Raw genomic sequence first — 22,729 nt, forward strand, 5'->3', positions numbered from 1 at the left:
GTCCTGCTGCTTCTGTGTGTGTTTTTGACCTCAGTGTGGGAATTGCTCTACACGTGTCCCCTACCCCGCCGATACTTGGCTCAGGCCTTGGAGTTGCTGTACTCAAGCATTCAAGATGGGTGTTTGTGTGACAGACTGGTTTTTGCCACATACTCTGTCACCCCCACCACCCCATGATCTCCAAACATTACTTATTCAACAGAACTTCATCCCTGCCCCCTGCACGTTCTGAAGAAAACTTAAAATTTAATGGGAGATTCACCCCCCCAACCTAACTGGAAGAGGGGGAAGGATGGGTTGCAGGTACCAGGAAAGTCTCCTGACAGGCCCATCTTCAGTCATGAACCACTTAGGGGAAACCCAGAGCTACTGCTTATTCTGGGCTTTGGGGAGGATAATATTTTTCCCTAGTCCCAGAAGTTATTAGTCAATCATGCTGCTAGGGAGTCTTCCTGCCAGAGGAACACAGTGCATATTGCTATCCTACTGATTTTACTCTTGTTGTTGCTGTTGCTGTCATGGACTGGAGGGGTGCAGGGGGCGGGAGGCACCAGTCTGGGGTACCCACAAGGGAAGAAGGCTCAGATCCTGGGGACTGGTGGTGGGATGGCGATGAGCAGCTAGAGGGAGAAAAGGGAGCAGAGGGGGAGGGGAGGTGTTGCAAGCTGAGGAGGAAACAGGGTTTGGTGAGCAGGAAGAGTCTGGGACAGAAAGCAGTTCAGGCTCAGAGGGAGGAGGGGGGGCCAGAAGACCCAGAGGAGGCCGGCTGCTGAAGCATCCAGGGAGACTCCCCCTCCTGCTGCGATCACCTCCCCTCTCCCCTGGTCTCCTAGAGCACACGGGGAAATCCAGTTCAGACCCATGAACCTGTACATGATATTAATGGGTGTAGGTTTTTTTGTCCCAACATGCATCACTTTAATCTCATTGACAATGAACTGTATTGTCTGCCCATTCACCCCATTTGGAGAGGTCCCTTTGGAGCTCCTTGCATCTCTCTTTCTTTGAGCAACCCTGGACAATTTACATCGACTTTTAAAACTTCCCCCCTTCACCCAGAATACTTTTCGAGTAGCATCTTCACTAGTATGTCACAAATAGGGAGGGGTATCAAAGGGTTACACAAGTGCAACAGCTGGTCCCTCTATCAGATACATCTCTGGACACCTCTCCAGTACCCATCACCCAAAGAACAAGAAAACTATCGACACAATACAGTAGTACCTCGGGTTAAGTAATTAATTCATTCCGGAGGTCTGTTCTTAACCTGAAACTGTTCTTAACCTGAGGTACCACTTTAGCTAATGGGGTCTCCTGCTGCTGCCGTGCCACCGCCACACTATTTCTCTTCTCATCCTGAAGCATAGTTCTTACCCCGAGGTACTATTTCTGGGTTAGCGGAGTCTGTAACCTGAAGCGTCTGTAACCTGAGGGACCACTGTAATTATAATAAGAAAATAAAATAAAATATATTTATATCCCACCCTCCCCAGCCAAAGCCGGGCTCAGAGCGGCTAACAACAGTAAAAGTAATATAGTTTACATAAAATCACAATCCATTAATTGAAATACATTCTGTCAGGGCTGCCTCAGGTCCCAGCTCACAAGAGACCAACGCCAAGTCCAGTTTATATACAGAGATGTTTATTGCAGTTCATTATCCGCTCCACAGCCGAGGCGCGCAGCCCCACGTCTGTTACGCTTAGACCGCTGAAGTCCCCTCTGAGTCAGTCCCTCCCCTGCACCAGTTTAAGAGGCTTGTGCTGCTCCACCTCTTCCTTTCTTTCCTTTTCCGCAGGGTCTTCCTGCCCCCCGGGGTTTCGCCCTTCCTGGACTCCCCTGATGCGGAATCCCCAGACAGCTCTCCCCCCCCCCTCCTGCGGGCTTTGGGACCTGGCTCCTCCTCCGGGCTCCCTGTTCTTCCGTGCGCCTCCACATTTGAACTTGGTGCGCGTCCCCAACCTCTAACCTTCCTCTTGACAGTTATACTACTCCCTTCACTACTCCCCTCCCCTTCCAGGAGGATGTCTTGCTCCGACCTTCCCCCCTTCTCTGCTGCCGGAGCTGTTTCCCCTGTCACACTGGAATCTCCACCCCCTTCACTGCACTCTGGCGGGGAAGCCGGTCCTGACTCCCAGCTCCCACTTTGGGATCCCCTGCTGGCCCCCTGCTCCTGACGAGTCCCCCCTGTGACTCCCCTTGGCCTGACCACAGGCGCCCCCTTCTGGGAATCCTCCGATTCACTTGAAAGACTCATGGAATCCCTCGAGTCATTGTCATCCTCTTCCTCGCTGTCCTGGGATTCTTCCCCATCGCTCTCCGTCTCCTCCCTCCCCTGTGCCTCTGTCCCTGAACCCCTGACACATTCTAAAATCAGTTCAGAATCAAATTACACCCTTGCCCTCAGGGCTTCTCCTGAGATGGGCTTTCAGAACCTGGCTTGGTCAACTGCCTCTGTGGAAGTCTATTGTCGCCCCTTGGTTACTCCCAGGGTGGGGCGAAGTGTAGGTTCTCTCACGCTCAGGGGATTTTGGCAGGAGGCCCTGTTCTCACTGCCTACGTGGCTATGCGCTTCCAGGGTTATGGAGGAGGGTGAAGCCTAAATTTACTTTTTCTTAAGAGTTAAAACGGCGTTGGAATGGGAAGAATCGGTTAAAGTATGGATTTTATATGAATTTACAAATTTAGTTATCATTCCCAGAGCTGTCAAGCTGAAAGGATACATTCAGACACAATCTTTGTAACATTCTAGCAACTTTAGGCAATCGAAACCAAAATGGCTACATTTAATATACTTTGCCCATAGTCTGAGCAGCAGGAGGGCGCTGAGACAATTGTACAAAGGCTGAGCTGAAAGGCTGGTTTGGAGGCAGTTTCAGCCGTCTACGGATTAAACATTGGCTAGCTGTCAAAACATAGCGCTCTTGATTGTTGGGCTTCAGTTATTCATAAATCCCATTCATAAAACACGAAGTCCGTAAATCCCATTCTTAAAATGCAGAGACCGTGTTTTCCTGTATTGATAAGATATGTGAATCTTTTGCGACTGAGTGGAGAGGGGTTTGGGGTTCCTCGTCCCAGGGGATAATGTCAGATGGTAACCCCCTCCCCTGTAATTTCCGTAACACCAGGAAGGAATTTCCCCCACCCTAGTCACATGCAGCTGGGCTCACTTGCCAGAGCCACCTGGAGGGCTTGACTACAATTCCCATCATCCCTGACCACTGGTCCTGCTAGCTAGGGGTGATGGGAGCTGTAGTCCAAAAACAGCTGGAGACCCAAATTTGGGAAACCCTGTTCTCCCTGAAGGACAAAGGAGGGTTCACTTGCACCAGAACGTCAGGTGAGCCCTGCAGGATCAGGCCCAAGGGGCCCCTGTCCTCCCAGGGGCCTCTTCTGGGAAGCCCACCGGCAGCACTTGAGCTCCAGAGAATGGGGGAGGCGCATTTCTTCTAGGGACACATTTCTGGGGTCCCCACGGTGCGCCCCAGCCTGGCTCCGCTCTGCCAGGGCAGCTGCGTGTTGTTTCACTGCAGGTGAGCCTGCCCCGTGCAATGTGGGGCTCTTAGAAGGAATTTGAGGGGGGCCGGAGGGACTAGGGCTTCCCCGCACTTGCAAAGGACCAGTAGAAGCGGAGGGGAGGCAGGCAGCAGGAGGGCGATGGGGAGGAACCAGCGAGAAGGAGCTTCTGGGGCCTGGACAGCCCCCTCCCCGCCTGCTCCCTGAAGGTGTCCCGAGCCCCTCCCCTTTTCATTTCAAGGATTGGGGGACCTCAGCATCCCGGGGTTGCTTTGCTCTGGGGGGGGGGGAGGTGGTCCTATTTTGTTTGCTGAGGGCAGGAGTCACAATCCTGTCACATTGTGTTGTGTCTGGCTTTTAGGTAAGGGGGTGAGGCTCAGGTGGGACAGAGTTGAGAAGGAAAATATCCCGGGGTGCGGATTCACTCCGCTGCCCAGCTCGTCAGGGTGCCACTCCCCGGGGGTCCCTCCGGTCAGCAAAAGAAGGAGAATCCAGCCAAGTTAAAGAAGCAAAGGGCGGTCAGTTGACCTGATCTTTATTTGTTGCAACAAGGTTCAAACAGATGGTTTGCATGGATTTTAAAGACCTCTCCCCATTTCCCACAATACATTTTTCCACAGCATCTTTGATGCATCACAGATTTGTCACAAAGTAGGAGTCTTTGGCATTCAGAAACATGGACCAATCACCCACCCCTGTCAACAGCCCCAGCTTCCCACACATTTTTAACTACCCTCTTCCCCTAAGAAGCATAATAGTATTCAGACATCCCTCTAGCTGCAAGGTTGTCCTGGGCTTCTCCTTTGGAAGTATCAGGATCCTCCTCCTCCTCCACTCCGGCTTCTGTTCCGGGAATAAGGGGGGGGGGTGAGCCTCCTCCCAAACTGCTGCTTCTCCCGGAAGTGGAGCTTCTACGCCGGATTGCCGCTCAGCGCCATAGCTCTAGGGGCGCGCCCTTTCGGAAAGGGGAGGAGGGGCGGCAGGGGACCCCCCCCAAACAAAACATCGATGTTGGTGGAAAGGAAATGAGAATCGGGATCGAGGACAAAGAGGTAAAGGGGTCGCGGCGGGGGGGGGGGGAGAGGGGAGAGAAGGAGCCAGAGAGGGACTCCGCGCCAGCTCCCCAAAGCGCCTTCCGTGCCCCCCCCCGGCAGGGCCTGGATCCCTGAACGTGTGCTGCGAAGGGGGCTTTCCTCGGCAGGGGAGGACATGGGGCGCCCACCCACGGGGTCCCACGAGGACTCCCTGGCTCCGTTTCCCCCGCGCAGGCATCCCTGGGGCCCTGTGCGCTCCGCGCAGAGAGAGGCCGACCATGAAAGGGTTAACGGGCGGGAGAGACGCCTAGATAGAGACCCCCCCCTGTCCCTCCCCATCTCGTCTTGCGGGGCCCCTCCGGATGGAGAGATGGGTCGCGCATGGCGAGGGGTGAGCCGCGCCAAGGGGGCCTCTTGGTGCAGGGGAGACTCCGGGAGAGAGGGAGGGGGCCAAGGGTGGGGGGAGCCGGGTGGAGGAGGGAGGGGAGCATCCCCGGGGCAAGGAAGCGAAGCAGTGGCGGGGGGGGGTGAGGAAGACCACTCTTTGGGGAGACGTCTCCATCGTGCGCCCACGAGGAATCTCCGGAGGGGCCGCCTTGGCTTCTCCCTCCCACCCAAGAATCGACCCCCCCTTCAAGGCAACCAAAGAGGGATCCCTGGAAAGTGGGGGCTCCAGTTCCCCCACCCCTTCCTTCCTGCAAGCTCCATCCTCTTCCCACCCCATAAGCTCCTGCCCTGTCCAGACACAGCGAATCTGCCAAGTCCAAGGACTGTTCACCCTGGAGAGGAGAGGAAAGAGGAAGAGAGGAGGGGAGGGGAGAGGCCTTCTCAGAAGCAGCTCTTTGTTTCTGCAATCCCACCCAGGAAGCAGCCAGAAACCTTTCCCTCTCTCTCAGGCTTCCATCTTCAAGTGTCTTTTCCACTGCATGGTTTATTGAGGATGAGGAAAATGTACACTTGTCATCAGAAACAGGTTTAAGAATGCGTTTGGGTGGCATGCATATTTGTGGTACGACAAGGTTAGAGCTCACAAAACATTTCAGAACCATATTGTCAGGAAAGCAGTATTTAATGTCTGGACAAGATACAAAGATTTATTGGAAAATAAGACCCCAGGGTGGTTGTCACCTATGGAAGCTAAGGCTCGGAAAAGACTCAATATGGAGGCCAAATGGCCGAAATATTGGGAGATACTAGAACAAAACGGAGACACATGGAGATTGCAGAGTTTTGAGAAACTAAAAGATAAAGTGCGAGATTGGTTACATTATTACCAAATTAGAGAGGTTTTTAATATGGATAAAAAAATAGGTTTTCAGGTGGAAAATTCGAAATTAGAAACGGAATTGTTAGAACCTAAAACTAAGGTACTTTCAAGAATGTACAACTTGCTGTTAAAGTGGAACACTCAGGATGAAACGGTCAAATCAGCTATGATTAAGTGGGCACAAGACATTGGTCATAACATTATGTTTGCTGACTGGGAACGGTTATGGACCACTGGTGTTAAATTTACGGCATGTAATGCCTTAAAAGAAAATATTATGAAAATGATTTACAGGTGGTACATGACACCAGTCAAGCTTGCAAAAGTATATCATTTGCCTGATAATAAATGTTGGAAATGTAAGGAAACTGAGGGAACATTCTTTCACCTCTGGTGGACGTGCCCAAGGGTTAAGGCTTTCTGGGAAATGATCTATAATGAACTGAAAAAGGTATTTAACTATACCTTCCTTAAGAAACCAGAGGCCTTCCACTTGGGCATTGTCGGCCAGATGGTGCTAAAGAAGGATAGAATTTTCTTTATGTATGCAACAACAGCAGCAAGAATACTTATCGCAAAGTACTGGAAGACACAAGATTTGCCCACCCTGGAAGAATGGCAGGTGCAATTGATAGACTACATGGAATTGGCAGAAATGACTGGCAGAATCCGAGACACGGGAGAAGAACAAACGGAAGAGGATTGGAAGAAATTTAAAGACTATCTGCAAAAACATTGCAAAATATTTGAATAATAATAATAATAATAATAATAATAATAATAATAATAATAATAATTTATTATTTATACCCCGCCCATCTGGCTGGGTTTCCCCAGCCACTCTGGGCGGCTTCCAAAAGAATGTTAAAGCGATGCAGGATATAAAGATAGTGTGGCATTGGTGACATAGCTGAAAGGAATATGTAAAAATGTTTTATGAGAAATAAGTAAAGAAACATAGCAAAATTAATGAATGTGAAAATGACGCTGGATTAGAAAATAAGTGGTTAGCTGAGGTAATGGTTAATTTAAAGAAAATAAGCAATATTAAAATTAGGCTAAAAGTAAGGGAGGGATTTGCTGAAAATAAATCAGAAATTGGAATACAGAAAGGGGAGGTGTGAGGAAGTCGGGAAAATAAGTTACAAGAAATTAAGATTTGAACTGGTATGATTTTTTTTTTGTTTTCTATGTTTTACATTTTTGTTATTGTGTTGTTTTGTTTGGTTATGATAAAAACTTGTTGAAACTCTAATAAAAATTCTTTAAAAAACAACAACAGAAACAGGGGTGCAGAACCTATTTAATTGATCTCAGGATTGATATAGAAGGTGCGCCTCAAAGGCATTTCTGTTCCTCTTACTTTTTATAGGCAATGTCAGGGTGACTGACAAGCTGAGATACTTCCCAGTCAAAGGACCCATTTTCATGATAGACAGTGCTTGTGGCTGGAGGCTCTACAGGCATGGTGTGCCTATGGAGGCCAAAGACTACCAGTATTAGCACAGGTGAGCTGTGTGACCTTCCCAAATTTACAGACTGTATGTGAATGAGAGTTTGTGGGTGGGATTATTGTTTATGGCAACCCTGTGATTTTCTCCACCCAAAACATTTCGTGACCTGATATTGCACTACGAATTCCAAAATAACTACTAAAAAATCACAAGATAATACAAATGATTGTAGTATTTATACCCTGCCCATCTGGTTGGGTTTCCAGTACACATAAAAGACAGTAAAACATCCAACATTAAAAAGCTCCTAATACAGGTCTCCCTTCAACTATCTTCTAAATGTCAGATAGTTGTTCATTTCCTTGACCTCTGAAGGGAGGGAACCTGCAGAAAACCCTCAGAGGAGAACCTCAGTGTTCAGAGTGAAGGATGGGGGTGGAGACACTCCTTCAGGTCTACAGGGCCGAGGCTGTTTAGGGCTCTAGGTTGCAGAACTTGCTCCTTCATAACGATCTCCTAGACTGACATATAGTTAGGAGAGTAGGAAAAAACGCTCAGATCAGGAATAAATTCATATCTCAAGAAATAACACAACTTCAGGTTGTTAATGAATCTGTACTACATATTAAAGGATGAAGTTTCCACTAAGTAGAGTTATCCATTTGCCTTTAATATCCAGCTTTGTCAGTGCCAGATTAGGATAGTCCTGTGTCAGAAGACGGAGCAAGAGATCAGGCAGCACATCATTATTATAAGGAACAATGGGGGGGTGTTTCCCATTTGCCAGCTCCTTTCTCTCTGCTTCTCCTGCTCTCTCCATGCAATGCAAGGCATGTAGACAGAGGTCCATCTCCAAGAACAGGAGCTTCCCTGAGCACCCATTCAGCTGACCCCAAGCACCAAGCCTTGTCACTAATTCTCTGACTGATCCAGACCACAGTCCCTGGAAAAGATGTAGACCTGGGTCTCATATAATGGTCCACATGGACTTCCTGAGGCCATTGGGACTGTGCAGGTGATTCATGAAGATCTAGAGGTGGAAACAGGGGTGGATGGAGGATTATGATGCCGATGATGGGAAATGTCCAAAGGAACGATGAACCAGAGAAAGAAAGGGCCTTTTCATGAAGAGAGAGTAGCTGCATTTCCAGTGAGAAAACAATTGATGTGAAAAGGCTGTTTTCCAAGATCATGCTGCTTTATTAATGATGATTGAGGATAACGAAAGGTTGCTGATGCATTACTATCATTTGACATCATTGCATCTTCATTTCCTAAAAATTTGGAAGCTGGGTAGGATGCAGGGGAAATATAGGACATGTTGAAATATGAAGTGGTGCTAATTGCATCTGATATGCTCTCTTTTCCTTTGTTCTCTTCCTTGAAACCCAAAAAGGATTTCCTTTCCTCCCACGCTGAGGAGGGTCATGGAGAAGAGAGACAGACTTCCAGGGGAAAGGGCACCTTTGGTTTCATTAGATATAGACATTGAAATGTGTGAAATGTGGAACATGCTTCATTGAATGAGCACACATAGCTCACATCAACAAACCCCAAAAGTGGCGAAACCATTTAAAGGTATGGAGTGTGGAAAGACTTTCACTGATAGAACACACCAGCCGACTCACATGGGCAAGAAAGGATTCAAATGCAAGGAGTGCGGGAAGAACTTCAGTCAGAGTGGAAACCTCAATATACATCAACGGACTCACACAGGGGGAAAAGCATTTAAATGTCTGGATTGTGGAAAGAGCTTCAGTCGGAGTGATGTACTTAGCTCTCATCAACGGACTCACACAGGGGAGAAACCATTTAAATGCATGGAGTGCGGAAGGGAATTCAGTCGGAGTGGAAGCCTAAATATGCATCTACTGACTCACACAGGGGAGAAACCATATAAATGTATGGAGTGTGGAAAGAGCTTCAGTTTAAATGCAATCCTTAGACGACATCAACGGACTCACACAGGGGAGAAACCATATGAATGTATGGAGTGTGGAAAGAGCTTTCGTGATAATGGAAGCCTTAGAACACATCAACGGACTCACACAGGGGAGAAACCATATGAATGTATGGAGTGCGGAAAGAGCTTCAGTTTAAATGCAATCCTTAGACGACATCAACGGACTCACACAGGGGAGAAACCATATGAATGTATGGAGTGTGGAAAGAGCTTTCATGATAATGGAAGCCTTAGAACACATCAACGGACTCACACAGGGGAGAAACCATATGAATGTATGGAGTGTGGAAAGAGCTTCAGTTTCAATGCAAACCTTAGACGACATCAACGGACTCACACAGGGGAAAAACCATTTAAATGCATTGAGTGTGGAAAGAGCTTCCGTTTCATTGGAAACCTTAGAAGACATCAACAGACTCACACAGGGGAGAAACCATTTAAATGTATGAAGTGTGGAAAGACCTTTCGTGATAATGGAACCCTTAGAGGACATCAAGAGACTCATGTAGGGGAGAAACCATTTAAATGTTTAGAGTGTGGAAAGAGCTTCAGTCAGAATGGAGACCTTAGAAAACATCAACGGACTCACACAGGGGAGAAACCATATGAATGTATGGAGTGTGGAAAGAGCTTTAGTGATAATGGAACCCTTAGAAAACATCAACGGACTCACACAGGGGAAAAACCATTTAAATGCATGGAGTGCGGAAGGAAATTCAGTCAGAGTGGACACCTAAATATGCATCAACTGACTCACACAGGGGAAAAACCATTTAAATGCAATGAGTGTGGAAAGAGATTTAGTGATAATGGGAAACTTAGAAGACATCAACAGACTCACACAGGGGAGAAACCATATGAATGTATGGAGTGCGGAAAGAGCTTCAGTTTCAAAGGAAGCCTTAGAATACATCAACGGACTCACACGGGGGAGAAACCATATGAATGTATGTAGTGCGGAAAGAGCTTTCGTGATAATGGAACCCTTAGAAAACATCAACGGACTCACACAAGGGAAAAACCATTTAATTGCATGGAGTGCGGAAGGAAATTCAGTCAGAGTGGACACCTCAGCGTGCATCAACTGACTCACACAGGGGAGAAACCATTTGAATGATTTGTTCTCAGGAGCTAAGTTTTGTGCCTCACTGGGGTCCCAGTCATAACTGTAGCCTTTGAAAGCTCAGTAAACTATTACTGAAGAAGTCCTGCTGCCTGTGTGTGTCTTTTTGACCTCTGTGGGAAAATGATTGCTTGTACATGAGAGCATGAGCAAAGTTCTTATTGTTACAGGGTGATTTCATAGCTAGAAGCATCCTTGGAACATGAACAGCGCGTGAACAGCTCGTGCTGTCCCAAATGATTGGTTAACGTAGCATAGCCTGATCGCTCGCATGGTCTAGTACGAAGGCCCTTATCTGCTGGCTGGGAACAAATTGCTTCACTTGTATTTTTGTATCTTTCTGATTTCACACAATAAAGGCTGTGCTGCAGTAGCCCTAGAACAGCCATATTTCGGAACCTATCATGGTGTGAGACTGATTTTTCTTTGGATGCCGAGCTGTAACTCGACAATTGGTGCCCCGTGTGACTGCCTTCGGACTTCACATTGTTTTTCATTATTCAGCACTCACCAACACGTCGTTCATCCACGTAGTGGATCCCTGGTGAGTGCTCCCGTGTGATTTCTTTCGGACTTCATGCTGTTTTACAACGTTCAGCCTCACCTCGCCCGGCAGGGCTGCAGACGCGTCGTTCATCCACGTAGTGGATCCCCGGTGAGAGCTCCCGTGTGAATGTGATTCTGGACTACGTTACGGACTTATCAGCACTTATCTCCGCCCGGACAGGGCAAAAGGCGCCTCCCTCATCCTCCTACGGATCCCTCCGGTAAGTGCTCCCTGCTCTTTTTGCAACTCTTGCAATCATGGGAAAGTCTCTCTCTGCACCACGGAAAAATTTTTTTAAAGACCTTAAATTCCTTTTGGCCAGTAACAACCTTGCTGTTCGGAAAGCTGACCTTAAGTCCCTTATAAAAGCCCTGGACACTCACTGCCCCTGGTTCCCCCAGGACGGAAATTGGGAGTTAGACGATTGGAAAAAAATTGGACACTTCTTTCAAAATCATCCTCAGATTGATGTCAAGGTTTTGCATGCCTGGTGTAACGTCTACAAAGCTATGTCGTGCTTAACTCCTTCAAACATTCTTCTGGCTGCTGCAACAGCTTCTTCGCCAGCCCTCCCGGTTCCCGCTTTGCCTGCCTCAAACCTACCTCCTAAACCGCCGGACATTTTCCCTTCGGCTCCTCCTGTCACTCCCCTGCATTCTTCAAATTCTGCAGCACCCCCCGCTCTTCCACCTCCTCCGCCCAAGGCATTTGGCACCGCTTCTACCATTCCTCTCCAAGAAGAGACTCTTTGTACCACTGCTCCGTTGCTGCCTTTTGATTCTGATACTCCAAATCTCTTTCCTGTGATTGCTCCTGCACCCCCAGCCCCCGTCATGCTGACCCAAACCGATGTTCTCGATGGGCTGACGGGAGGAGGCAATTTTCTTCCTATTGCCCAACAGTTGGCCCTTGATCCTATGTATTGGGCAGCCACCACAGCCTCAGCCCAAGAGGCTCTGGCCTCTGTCCCTGATGACAGGAATGAGCGCAATGGCCGGTGGGGGAGCATCAGACAGGGTCCTGCAAAGCCCTATGGACAATTTGTTGATCGCTTGTATAATACCTTCAAGCGGCAAGTTCAGGACCTGGCAGCACAAGAAGCGATTGTTTGCCAGCTTGCGTTTGATCATGCACATGAGGACTGTAAGCAAGTGCTGCGCCCTTTGATGGCAACATCAAATATAGCCATTGCTGATATGCTTAAAGCCTGCCAGTCAGTGGGCACTGCTAGCCACGGCCTGCTAGCCACGGCCTTGTCCTCCGCCGTGTCCCAAAATCCTGCAAAGGATAAAACCTGTTGGATTGACAGTGGCTAAGGAAAAAATCCAGCAGACTTTACCTATTACGTACCTGGGACACAAGCTGACAGCATCTGCAGCCATTCCAGTTACACCTCAACTACAGTTTCCTGGTCATCTTAGACTGGTGGATTTACAACAAATTCTTGGACAGCTGAATTGGATAAAGAGTTATTTGGACCTGCCCACCTCCACTCTGTCTCCACTATTTTCTGCCCTTAAGGGACACAAGAATCCAGCGGACAAGATCACAATCACCTCTGCAATGGAAGAGGCTCTTCCACAGCTGTTCCAGTGTTTCCTGGCACGCTGAAAGGCCATCTTCATCCCTACTGCATTGGCCCCCCTTTTCCCTGGGAAGCCACTTCAACCACCAAACATCATTACAGTTTTGCCCCCCAATAGCGACCATCCCATCTGTGTCACCACGTTTCGTTGGGTTTGGATTTTTGGCTCAGCAGTGCACGGAGCAGTACATGAGGCCTATTTACAGCAAATGGGCTCCTGTATCTGCAGAAATGGCTGTGTGGCTTCTCCTGGATTGTGGTTTTTACATGCCAATAATCGAGCCACGAAATATCACGCAGGTTGCTCGGAAACAGCTATTGGAATAATTTACCATTCTCACCCTTATTGCCCCCCCGAGCAATCAATATGGCATCGTCCTGAGTGGCCCCACAATTCCACTTCACACGGGTGGAGCCTCTCCGGGAACTTTGTAAAACGCCGCTTTCGTCGTGCTGCTTTTTTGCAGAAGGCCAGGAGGCCTGAACTTTATCATCAGATTTGGACTAACAATACTTACATTAGAGACATTAATCATTTTGCTTCTATGCTTAACCTTTCTGATTGTTGGATGTGTATGCATATCCCTCCTCAATCAAAAAGATCTGGCATTTTATTACATGGTATTCCTATAAATGCTTCATATAAGATTAGCAATAATATGAAGGATAATCGTATAAGTTTATCACCTGTGTTTTGTTGCTTGCAGAAATAGTGTCTTATTGTTTTCGTTTTAATCATAATAGCAGTATATTTTTAGGTCATTATCCATATTATAATTGGACCTATGAGTATGTTAATGGATCTTCTTATTTTTTTTTTTATTACCACTATGAGTGATAGGCCGAAAGTCTCAGTTAATAATGTCACAACCTACATGACCTATGAACAACAAGCTGCGTGTAGAGATTTTTATGTTTGGTTGGACTGGATGAGAAAGAGCAGTAAATCTACATGTTTGCTTCAATCTGATTTATGGTTATTCTGTGGCAAATTGGACCGAAGCTTTGTTTTTAATTCTATCATCTTTGTTTTAAAAATAATTAACAAAAACAAAAAACAAACAAAAAAGTCAGAAATAAGAGAAGTTGCTTTATAAACTTTTTATGCTTTAAATGTAATCTTTGCCTCTAAAGGTGGAATTTATGCCTTAATTCATTTTCATTGTTGTATGTATATAACTGATCAATCAACCAATATCTCTGCTATTTTTGATTATATGGAACAAATGATAACCCATAATCCTTTGAATCCACCTGAAGGTTTTGATCCATGGGAGTGGTTGTCTTCTTGGTTACCTAATGGATTATGGTTAAGAAAAATATTATTGATTGTAATTGCATGTATTGCTGGCTTCATTATGGTGTGTTGTTGCATTCAATGCATACCCTCTTTGATTTCCCAATGCACTGCATGGTGGTACCGACCACGGCCCACCACAGGGGTTACAAGAGGAATTTATGTTGCAAAGTGCAGACGCTTAGGCAATGAAGTGTACGATTTGGACTAATGGTCCCTCTTTTCCTCTAATAATATAAACAAGAAAAGGGAACATGTGGGAAAATGATTGCTTGTACATGAGAGCATGAGCAAAGTTCTTATTGTTACAGGGTGATTTCATAGCTAGAAGCATCCTTGGAGCATGAACAGCGCGTGAACAGCTCGTGCTGTCCCAAATGATTGGTTAACGTAGCATAGCCTGATCGCTCGCATGGTCTAGTACGAAGGCCCTTATCTGCTGGCTGGGAACAAATTGCTTCGCTTGTATTTTTGTATCTTTCTGATTTCACACAATAAAGGCTGTGCTGCAGTAGCCCTAGAACAGCCATATTTCGGAACCTATCATGGTGTGAGACTGATTTTTCTTTGGATGCCGAGCTGTAACTCGACAGACCTCAGTGTCGCATTTGCTCTACACGTGGCCCCTACCCTGCTGCTACTTACCTCATGCCCTGGAGTTGCTGTGCTCAAGCACACAAGATGGTTTTTGCACCAAACTCTGCCACCCCACCACTACTTGATCTCCAAACTCTTCTTCAACAACAGAACCTCATCCCTGCCCCCGTGTGTTCTGAAGAAAACTTGAAATACTGAAATTCAATGGGAGATTTCCCCCCAAAGCCTAAGTTCAAGAGGGGGAATATGGGGCTGCAGGTACCAGGGAAGTCTCCTGGTGGGCCCATCTTCACTCATGAACCCCATGGGGCAACCTGCTCATTCTGGGGTTTGAAAAGCAGTTTAAATGAAGAGATTGCAAAAAGTGCTTTATTTACAATGGAGTGCTTGAGGAACATCCTGGGACTTTCCCATGGAAGAACCCATTTAGATGTATGGAGTGCGGGACATTTTCCTTTCAGTGTCCACTCTTTCTTCACAGCAATGAACTCAGCAGGAAATCAGGCTTAAACACACAACGTGTATTTGAAGTTCTTGTGTTTATACGTAAAACTGAACAGCAATGAAATATTGAATGCAATGTCAAACAATGCGAGTATAATCTAAGAGGTAAAGAACCTTTTGATAGAGAGGATGAATCTGGTTTGCTGGTGGTGAGTGAGGATTAGGACTGGGCGATATATTGATATCTGGTCCAATACTGGTTTCTAGACCACATCTCGATAACCTTTGAAGAACAGCTGATGTGGCAATACACTGTGAATCACAGTGTGTGTTTCTGGGATGTGCCTGGAAGCAGTGGCAGAAAGCTTTTCTTCGTGAAGTCCCTGCAGATGCTGAGTTGCTGACTTCCCTCCAAGACTACAAGAAGCGAAACACACACCTCCATTGCCCTGTGTCCTTCCAGCCTCTTTCCTCGCTTGCTCCCTATTGCCGGTTTGTGTGCCTGACTTAGATATCCTGTGTGCTGTATTTTTTTACTGCTGAAACGGGATTTGCTCTCAGGAGATAAGTTTTGTGCCTCACTGGGGACCCAATGAGAACTGTGTGCTTTGAAAGCTCAGTAAACTATTACTGAAGACGTCCTGCTGCTTGTGTGTGTGTTTTTGACCTCAGTGTGGGACTTGCTCTACATGTGGCCCCTACCCCATCAATGCTTGGCTAAGGCCCTGGAGTTATTGTACTCAAGCGTGCAAGATGGGTGTTTGTGTGTCAGAGTGGGTTTTACTCCAAACTCTATCACCCCCACAACCGCATGATCTCCAAACATTACTTATTCAACAGAACTTCATCCCTGCCCCCTGCACATTCTGAAGAAAACTTAAAATTTAACGAGAGATTCCCCCCCCCCAACCTAACTGGAAGAGGGGGAAGGATGGGTTGCAGGTACCAGGAAAGTCTCCTGGCGGCCCATCTTCAGTCATGAACCACTAAGGGGAACCCCAGCGCTACTGCTTATTCTGGGGTTGGGGAGGATAATATTTTTCCATAATACCAGAGGTTATTAGTCAATCATGCTGCTAGGGAGTCTTCCTGCCAGAGGACCACAGTGCATATTGCTATCCTACTGATTTTACTCTTGTTGTTGCTGCTTCTGCTGTCATGGACTGGCTGGGTTCGTGGCGGGGGGGGGGGGGGAGGCACCAGCTGGGAGACCCACAAAGGAAGAAGGCTCAGATCCTGGGGACTGGTGGTGGGATGGCAATCAGCAGATAGAGGGAGAAAATGGAGCAGAATGGGAGGGGAGGTGTTGCAAGCTGAGGAGGAAACAGGGTTTGGTGAGCAGGAAGAGGCTGGGACAGAGAGCAGTTCACGCTCAGAGGGAGGAGAGGAGGGGGCCAGGAGACCATCAGAGGAGGCCATCAGCTGAAGCATCCAGGGAGACTCCCCCTCCTGCTGCGATCACCTCCCCTCTCCCCTGGTCTCCTAGAGCACACAGAGAAATCCAGTTCATACCCATGAGCCTATACATTATATTAATGGGTGTAGGGTTTTTTGCATCACTTTATGATGCTGTATTTTCTGCCCATTCACCCCATTTGGAGAGGTCCTTTTGGAGCTCCTTGCATCTCTTTGTTTGAGCAACCCTGGACTATTTACATCGACTTTTAAAACTCCCCCCCCCCTTCACCCAGAATACTTTTCGAGTAGCATCTTCACTAGTATGTATCAAAGGGTTACACAAGTGCAACAGTTGGTCCCTCTATCAGATACATCTCTGGACACCTCTCCAGTACCCATCACCTAAAGATCAAGAAAACTATCGACACAATACAGTAGTACCTCGGGTTAAGTACTTAATTCATTCCGCAGGTCTGTTCTTAACCTGAAACTGTTCTTAACCTGAGGTACCACTTTAGCTAATGGGGCCTCCCGCTGCTGCTGTGCCACCGCCACACGATTTCTGTTCTCATCCTGAAGCATAGTTCTTACCCTGAGGTACTATTTCTGGGTTAGCATAGTCTGTAACCTGAAGCGTCTGTAACCCGAGGTGCCACTGTAATAATAATAATAATAATAATAATAATAATAATAATAATAATAAATAATAAAATATATTTATTTCCCGCCCTCCCCAGCCAAAGCCGGGCTCAGAGCGGCTAACAACAGTAAAAGTAACACAGTTTACATAAAATCACAATCCATTAATTGAAATACATTCTAAAATCAATTCATAATCAAATTACATCCTTGCCCTCAGGGCTTCTCCTGAGCTGGGCTTTCAGAACACCTTTGTTAACGCAGGAATCCAATCTGATCATTGTCCTTTGTTCCAGTCCATGTTGAATCTACTCCCATATGCAAGTCCATTGTGTCCTTGATGGTCTTCTGTCTGGGACCATCAAGGTTGACATGCCAACTGGGCAGGGCTCCTGTGGATGTGCTGGTATGCTGAAGGGATTATGGCTGCCCTGTATCAGACCTTCCCCATTTTGTAGTCCTTCCTTCATGGAGTAAAAAAAACTGGAACGGTGCAGATCCGATGTATGTTTGATTTTCTATGAATTTATAACAGAAGCGTAGCGTATGTAGTGTGTGAGTGTGCGTGTGTGTGTCAAGTTTATAAAAACTGAATGATTGGGGGAGGGGGGTTTCCTGCGACACCTGGCTTGGTCAACTGCCTCTGTGGAAGTCTGTTGTCGCCCCTTGGTCACTTCCTGGGTGGGGCGAAGTGTAGGTTCTCTCACGCTCAGGGGATTTTGGCAGGACGCCCTGTTCTCACTGCCTACGTGGCTATCTGCTTCCAAGGTCATGGAGGAGGGTGAAGCCTAAATTTACTTTTTCTTAAGAGTTAAAATGGCGTTGGAATGGGAAGAATCGGTTAAAGTATGGATTTTATATGAATTAACAAATTTAGGTATCATTCCCTGAGCTGTCAAGCTGAAAGGATACGGTACACTCAGACACCATCTTTGTAACACTCCAGCAACTTTGGGCAATCAAAACCAACATGGCTATATTTAATATACTTTGCCCATATTCTGAGCAGCAAGAGGCTGCTCAGAAAATTGTGCGAAGGCTGAGCTGAAAGGCTGGTTTGGAGGCAGTTCCAGCCGTCTATTGATTCCGTCCGACAGACGACGCACTTCAATAACCCCCATTGGCTAGCTGTCAAAATATAGTGCTCTTCATTGGTGAGCTTCGGTTATTCATAAATCCCATTCATAAAACACAAAGTCCGTAAATCCCATTCTTAAAATGCAGAGACAGCGTTTTCCTGTATTTATAAGATGTGTGAGTCGTGTTTTTGCGACTGAGGGGAGAGGGGTTTGGGGTTCCTCGTCCCAGGGGATAATGTCAGATGGTAACCCCCTCCCCTGTAATTTCCATAAGACCAGGAAGGAATTCCCCCCTCACCCTTGTCACATGCAGCTGGGCTCACTTGCCAGAGCCACCTGGAGGGCATGACTACAATTCCCATCATCCCTGACCACTGGTCTTGCCTGCTAGGGGTGATGGGAGCAGTAGTCCAAAAGCAGCTGGAGACCCAAGTTTGGTTAACCCTGTTAGCCTTGAAGGACAAAGGAGGGTTCACTTGCATCTGAACATCAGGTAAGCCCTGCAGGATCAGGCCCAAGGGGCCCCTGTCCTGCCAGGGGCCAAGCAGGGGTCTCTTCTGGGAAGCCCACCGACAGCACTTGAACACCAGAGAAGGAAGGAGGCGCATTTCTTCTAGGGACACGTTTCTGGGGTCCCCACGGTGTGCCCCAGCCTGGCTCCAGTCTGCCAGGGCAGCTGCGTTTTGTTTCACTGCAGGTGAGGCTGGCCCGTGCAATGTGGGGCTCTTAGAAGGAATTTGAGGGGGGCTGGAGGGACTAGGGCTTCCCCGCACTTGCAAAGGACCAGTAGAAGCGGAGGGGAGGCAGGCAGCAGGAGGGCGATGGGGAGGAACCAGCGAGAAGGAGCTTCTGGAGCCTGGGCAGCCCCCTCCCCGCCTGCTCCCTGAAGGTGTCCCGAGCCCCTCCCCTTTTCATTTCAAGGATTGGGGGACCTCAGCATCCCGGGGTTGCTTTGCTCTGGGGGGGGAGGGGGTCCTATTTTGTTTGCTGAAGGCAGGAGTCACAATCCTATCACATTGTGTTGTGTCTGGCTTTTAGGTAAGGGGGTGAGGCTCAGGTGGGACAGAGTTGAGAAGGAAAATATCCCGGGGTGCGGATTCACTCCGCTGCCCAGCTCCTCAGGGTGCCACTCCCCGGGGGGTCCCTCCGGTCAGCAAAAGAAGGAGTCTCCAGCCAAGTTAAAGAAGCAAACAGCGGTCACTTGACCTGATCTTTATTTGTTGCAACAAGGTTCAAACACACCAAGAGTAGGAACCCCGAGAAGATGGTTGCATGGATTTTTAAGATCTCTCCCCATTTCCCACAATACATTTCCCATTACATTTTCTTTGATGCATGACAGATTTGTCACAAAGTAGGAGTCTTTGGCATTCAGAAACATGGACCCGTCACCCACTCCTGTCAACAACCCCAGTTTCCCACACATTTTAAACTACCCTCTTCCAATAAGAACCATAATAGTATTCAGACATCCCTCTACTTGCAAGGCTTTCCTGGGCTTCTCCTTTGGAAGTATCAGGATCCTCCTCCTCCTCCTCCTCCAATCCGGGAATAAGGGGGGGGGGGGTGAGCCTCCTCCCAAACTGCTGCTTCTCCGGGAAGTGGAGCTTCGACGCCGGATTGCCGCTCAACGCCATAGCTCTAGGGGGGCGCCCTTTCGGAAAGGGGAGGAGGGGCGACAGGGGACCCCCCCCCCTATCATCGATGTTGCAGGAAAGGAAATGAGAATCGGGAGCGAGGACAAAGAGGTAAAGGGGTCGCGGCGGGGGGGGGGAGAGGGGAGAGAAGGACCCGGAGAGGGACTCCGCGCCAGCTCCCCAAAGCGCCTTCCGTGGGCCCCCCCGGCAGGGCCTGGATCCCTGAACGTGTGCTGCGAAGGGGGCTTTCCTTGGCAGGGGTGGACGTGGGGCGCCCACCCACGGGGTCCCACGAGGACTCCCTGGCCCCGTTTCCCCCGCGCAGGCATCCCTGGGGCCCTGTGCGCTCCGCGCGGAGAGAGGCAGACCATGAAAGGGTTAAGGGGCGCGAGAGACGCCTAGATAGAGACCCCCCTGTCCCTCCCCATCTCGTCTTGGGGGGCCCCTCCGGATGGAGAGATGGGTTGCGCATGGCGAGGGGTGAGCCGCGCCAAGGGGGCCTCTGGGGGCAGGGGAGACCCCGGGAGAGAGGGAGGGGGCCAAGAGTGGGGGGAGGAGGGAGGGGAGCATCCCCGGGGCCAGGAAGCGCAGCATTGGCGGGGGGGGGGAGGAGACCAGTCTGTAGGGAGACGTCTCCATTGTGCGCCCACGAGGAATCTCCGGAGGGGCCGCCTTGGCTTCTCCCTCCCACCCAAGAATCGACCCCCCCTTCAAGGCGACCAGAGAGGGATCCCTGGAAAGTGGGGGGTCTTGTCCCCCCACCCCTTCCTTCCTGCAACCTCCATCCTCTTCCCACCCCATAAGCTCCTGCCCTGTCCAGACACAGCGAATCTGCCAAGTCCAACCACTGTTCACCCTGGAGAGGAGAGGAAAGAGGAAGAGGAAGAGGGGAGAGGCCTTCTCAGAAGCGGCTCTTTGTTTCTGCAATCCCACCCAGGAAGCAGCCAGAAACCTTTTCCTCTCTCTCAGGCTTCCATCTTCAAGTGTCTTTTCCACTGCATGGTTTATTGAGGATGAGGAAAATGTACACTTGTCATCAGAAACAGGTTTAAGAATGCGTTTGGGTGGCATGCATATTTGTGGTACGACAAGGTTAGAGCTCACAAAACATTTCAGAACCATATTGTCAGGAAAGCAGTATTTAATGTCTGGACAAGATACAAAGATTTATTGGAAAACAAGACCCCAGGGTGGTTGTCACCTATGGAAGCTAAGGCTCGGAAAAGACTCAATATGGAGGCCAAATGGTCGAAATATTGGGAGATACTAGAACAAAACGGAGACACATGGAGATTGCAGAGTTTTGAGAAACTAAAAGATAAAGTGCGAGATTGGTTACATTATTACCAAATTAGAGAGGTTTTTAATATGGATAAAAAAATAGGTTTTCAGGTGGAAAATTCGAAATTAGAAACGGAATTGTTAGAACCTAAAACTAAGGTACTTTCAAGAATGTACAACTTGCTGTTAAAGTGGAACACTCAGGATGAAACGGTCAAATCAGCTATGATTAAGTGGGCACAAGACATTGGTCATAACATTATGTTTGCTGACTGGGAACGGTTATGGACCACTGGTGTGAAATTTACGGCATGTAATGCCTTAAAAGAAAATATTATGAAAATGATTTATAGGTGGTACATGACCCCAGTCAAGCTTGCAAAAGTATATCATTTGCCTGATAATAAATGTTGGAAATGTAAGGAAACTGAGGGAACATTCTTTCACCTCTGGTGGACGTGCCCAAAGGTTAAGGCCTTCTGGGAAATGATCTATAATGAACTGAAAAAGGTATTTAACTATACCTTCCTTAAGAAACCAGAGGCCTTCCTCTTGGGCATTGTCGGCCAGATGGTGCTAAAGAAGGATAGAATTTTCTTTATGTATGCAACAACAGCAGCAAGAATACTTATCGCAAAGTACTGGAAGACACAAGATTTGCCCACCCTGGAAGAATGGCAGATGCAATTGATAGACTACATGGAATTGGCAGAAATGACTGGCAGAATCCGAGACACGGGAGAAGAACAAACGGAAGAGGATTGGAAGAAATTTAAAGACTATCTGCAAAAACATTGCAAAATATTTTAATAATAATAATAATAATAATAATAATAATAATAATAATAATAATAATAATTTATTATTTATACCCCGCCCATCTGGCTGGGTTTCCCCAGCCACTCTGGGCGGCTTCCAAAAGAATGTTAAAGCGATGCAGGATATAAAGATAGTGTGGCATTGGTGACATAGCTGAAAGGAATACGTAAAAATGTTTTATGAGAAATAAGTAAAGAAACATAGCAAAATTAATGAATGTGAAAATGACGCTGGATTAGAAAATAAGTGGTTAGCTGAGGTAATGGTTAATTTAAAGAAAATAAGCAATATTAAAATTAGGCTAAAAGTAAGGGAGGGATTTGCTGAAAATAAATCAGAAATTGGAATACAGAAAGGGGAGGTGTGAGGAAGTCGGGAAAATAAGTTACAAGAAATTAAGATTTGAACTGGTATGATTTTTTTTGTTTTCTATGTTTTACATTTTTATTATTGTGTTGTTTTGTTTGGTTATAATAAAAACTTGTTGAAACTCTAATAAAAATTCTTTAAAAAACAACAACAGAAACAGGGGTGCAGAACCTATTTAATTGATCTCAGGATTGATATAGAAGGTGCGCCTCAAAGGCATTTCTGTTCCTCTTACTTTTTATAGGCAATGTCAGGGTGACTGACAAGCTGAGATACTTCCCAGTCAAAGGACCCATTTTCATGATAGACAGTGCTTGTGGCTGGAGGCTCTACACACAGGGTGTGCCTATGGAGGCCAAAGACTGCCAGTATTAGCACAGGTGAGCTGTGTGACCTTCCCAAATTTACAGACTGTATGTGAATGAGAGTTTGTGGGTGGGATTATTGTTTACGGCAACCCTGTGATTTTCTCCAGCCAAAAAATTTCCTGAACTAATTTTGCACTACAAATTCCAAAATAACTACCAAAAAATCACAAGATAATACAAATGATTGTAGTATTTATACCCTGCCCATCTGGTTGGGTTTCCAGTACACATAAAAGACAGTAAAACATCAAACATTAAAAAGCTCCTAATACAGGTCTCCCTTCAACTATCTTCTAAATGTCAGGTAGT

General features: G+C 47.3%; 2 protein-coding genes across 4 annotated transcripts in view; both read left to right on the forward strand.

Annotated features, from left to right (window-relative positions):
• The first annotated feature begins 4,371 nt into the window (after positions 1 to 4,371).
• On the forward strand, positions 4,372 to 10,442 carry LOC310686914 (uncharacterized protein). 3 transcript variants are annotated; one of them, XM_083461444.1, is made up of 3 exons: positions 4,372 to 4,706; positions 7,193 to 7,335; positions 8,572 to 10,442. In XM_083461444.1, the coding sequence occupies exon 3, from the start codon at positions 8,798 to 8,800 to the stop codon at positions 10,190 to 10,192; it is 1,395 nt and encodes a 464-aa protein (XP_083317570.1). In that variant the 5' UTR covers positions 4,372 to 4,706; positions 7,193 to 7,335; positions 8,572 to 8,797; the 3' UTR covers positions 10,193 to 10,442. The 3 variants fall into 3 exon arrangements, with proteins under 3 accessions (XP_083317570.1, XP_083317569.1, XP_083317568.1); XM_083461442.1 differs by having other exon boundaries at positions 4,374 to 4,571; positions 7,193 to 7,328; positions 8,671 to 10,442; XM_083461443.1 differs by lacking the exon at positions 7,193 to 7,335 and having other exon boundaries at positions 4,372 to 4,571; positions 8,671 to 10,442.
• A 9,176-nt stretch (positions 10,443 to 19,618) lies between these two features.
• The window catches only part of LOC310686803 (uncharacterized protein), a 128,980-nt gene continuing 125,869 nt past the window's right edge, over positions 19,619 to 22,729 (forward strand). Inside the window, exons 1-2 of the mRNA XM_083461058.1 lie at positions 19,619 to 19,694; positions 22,297 to 22,432. The gene's annotated coding sequence lies outside the window, so the exon portion shown is untranslated. The remainder of the gene's footprint in view (positions 19,695 to 22,296; positions 22,433 to 22,729) is intronic.

The sequence above is a fragment of the Podarcis liolepis genome (assembly GCF_965112155.1).
Source record: "Podarcis liolepis genome assembly, chromosome: 10".
Classification (NCBI taxonomy): Eukaryota; Metazoa; Chordata; class Lepidosauria; order Squamata; family Lacertidae; genus Podarcis; species Podarcis liolepis.

Excerpts from the sequence above, each read along its gene's own strand:
- LOC310686914 (XM_083461444.1), top strand. The coding sequence starts at position 8,798 with ATGAGCACACATAGCTCACATCAACAAACCCCAAAAGTGGCGAAACCA.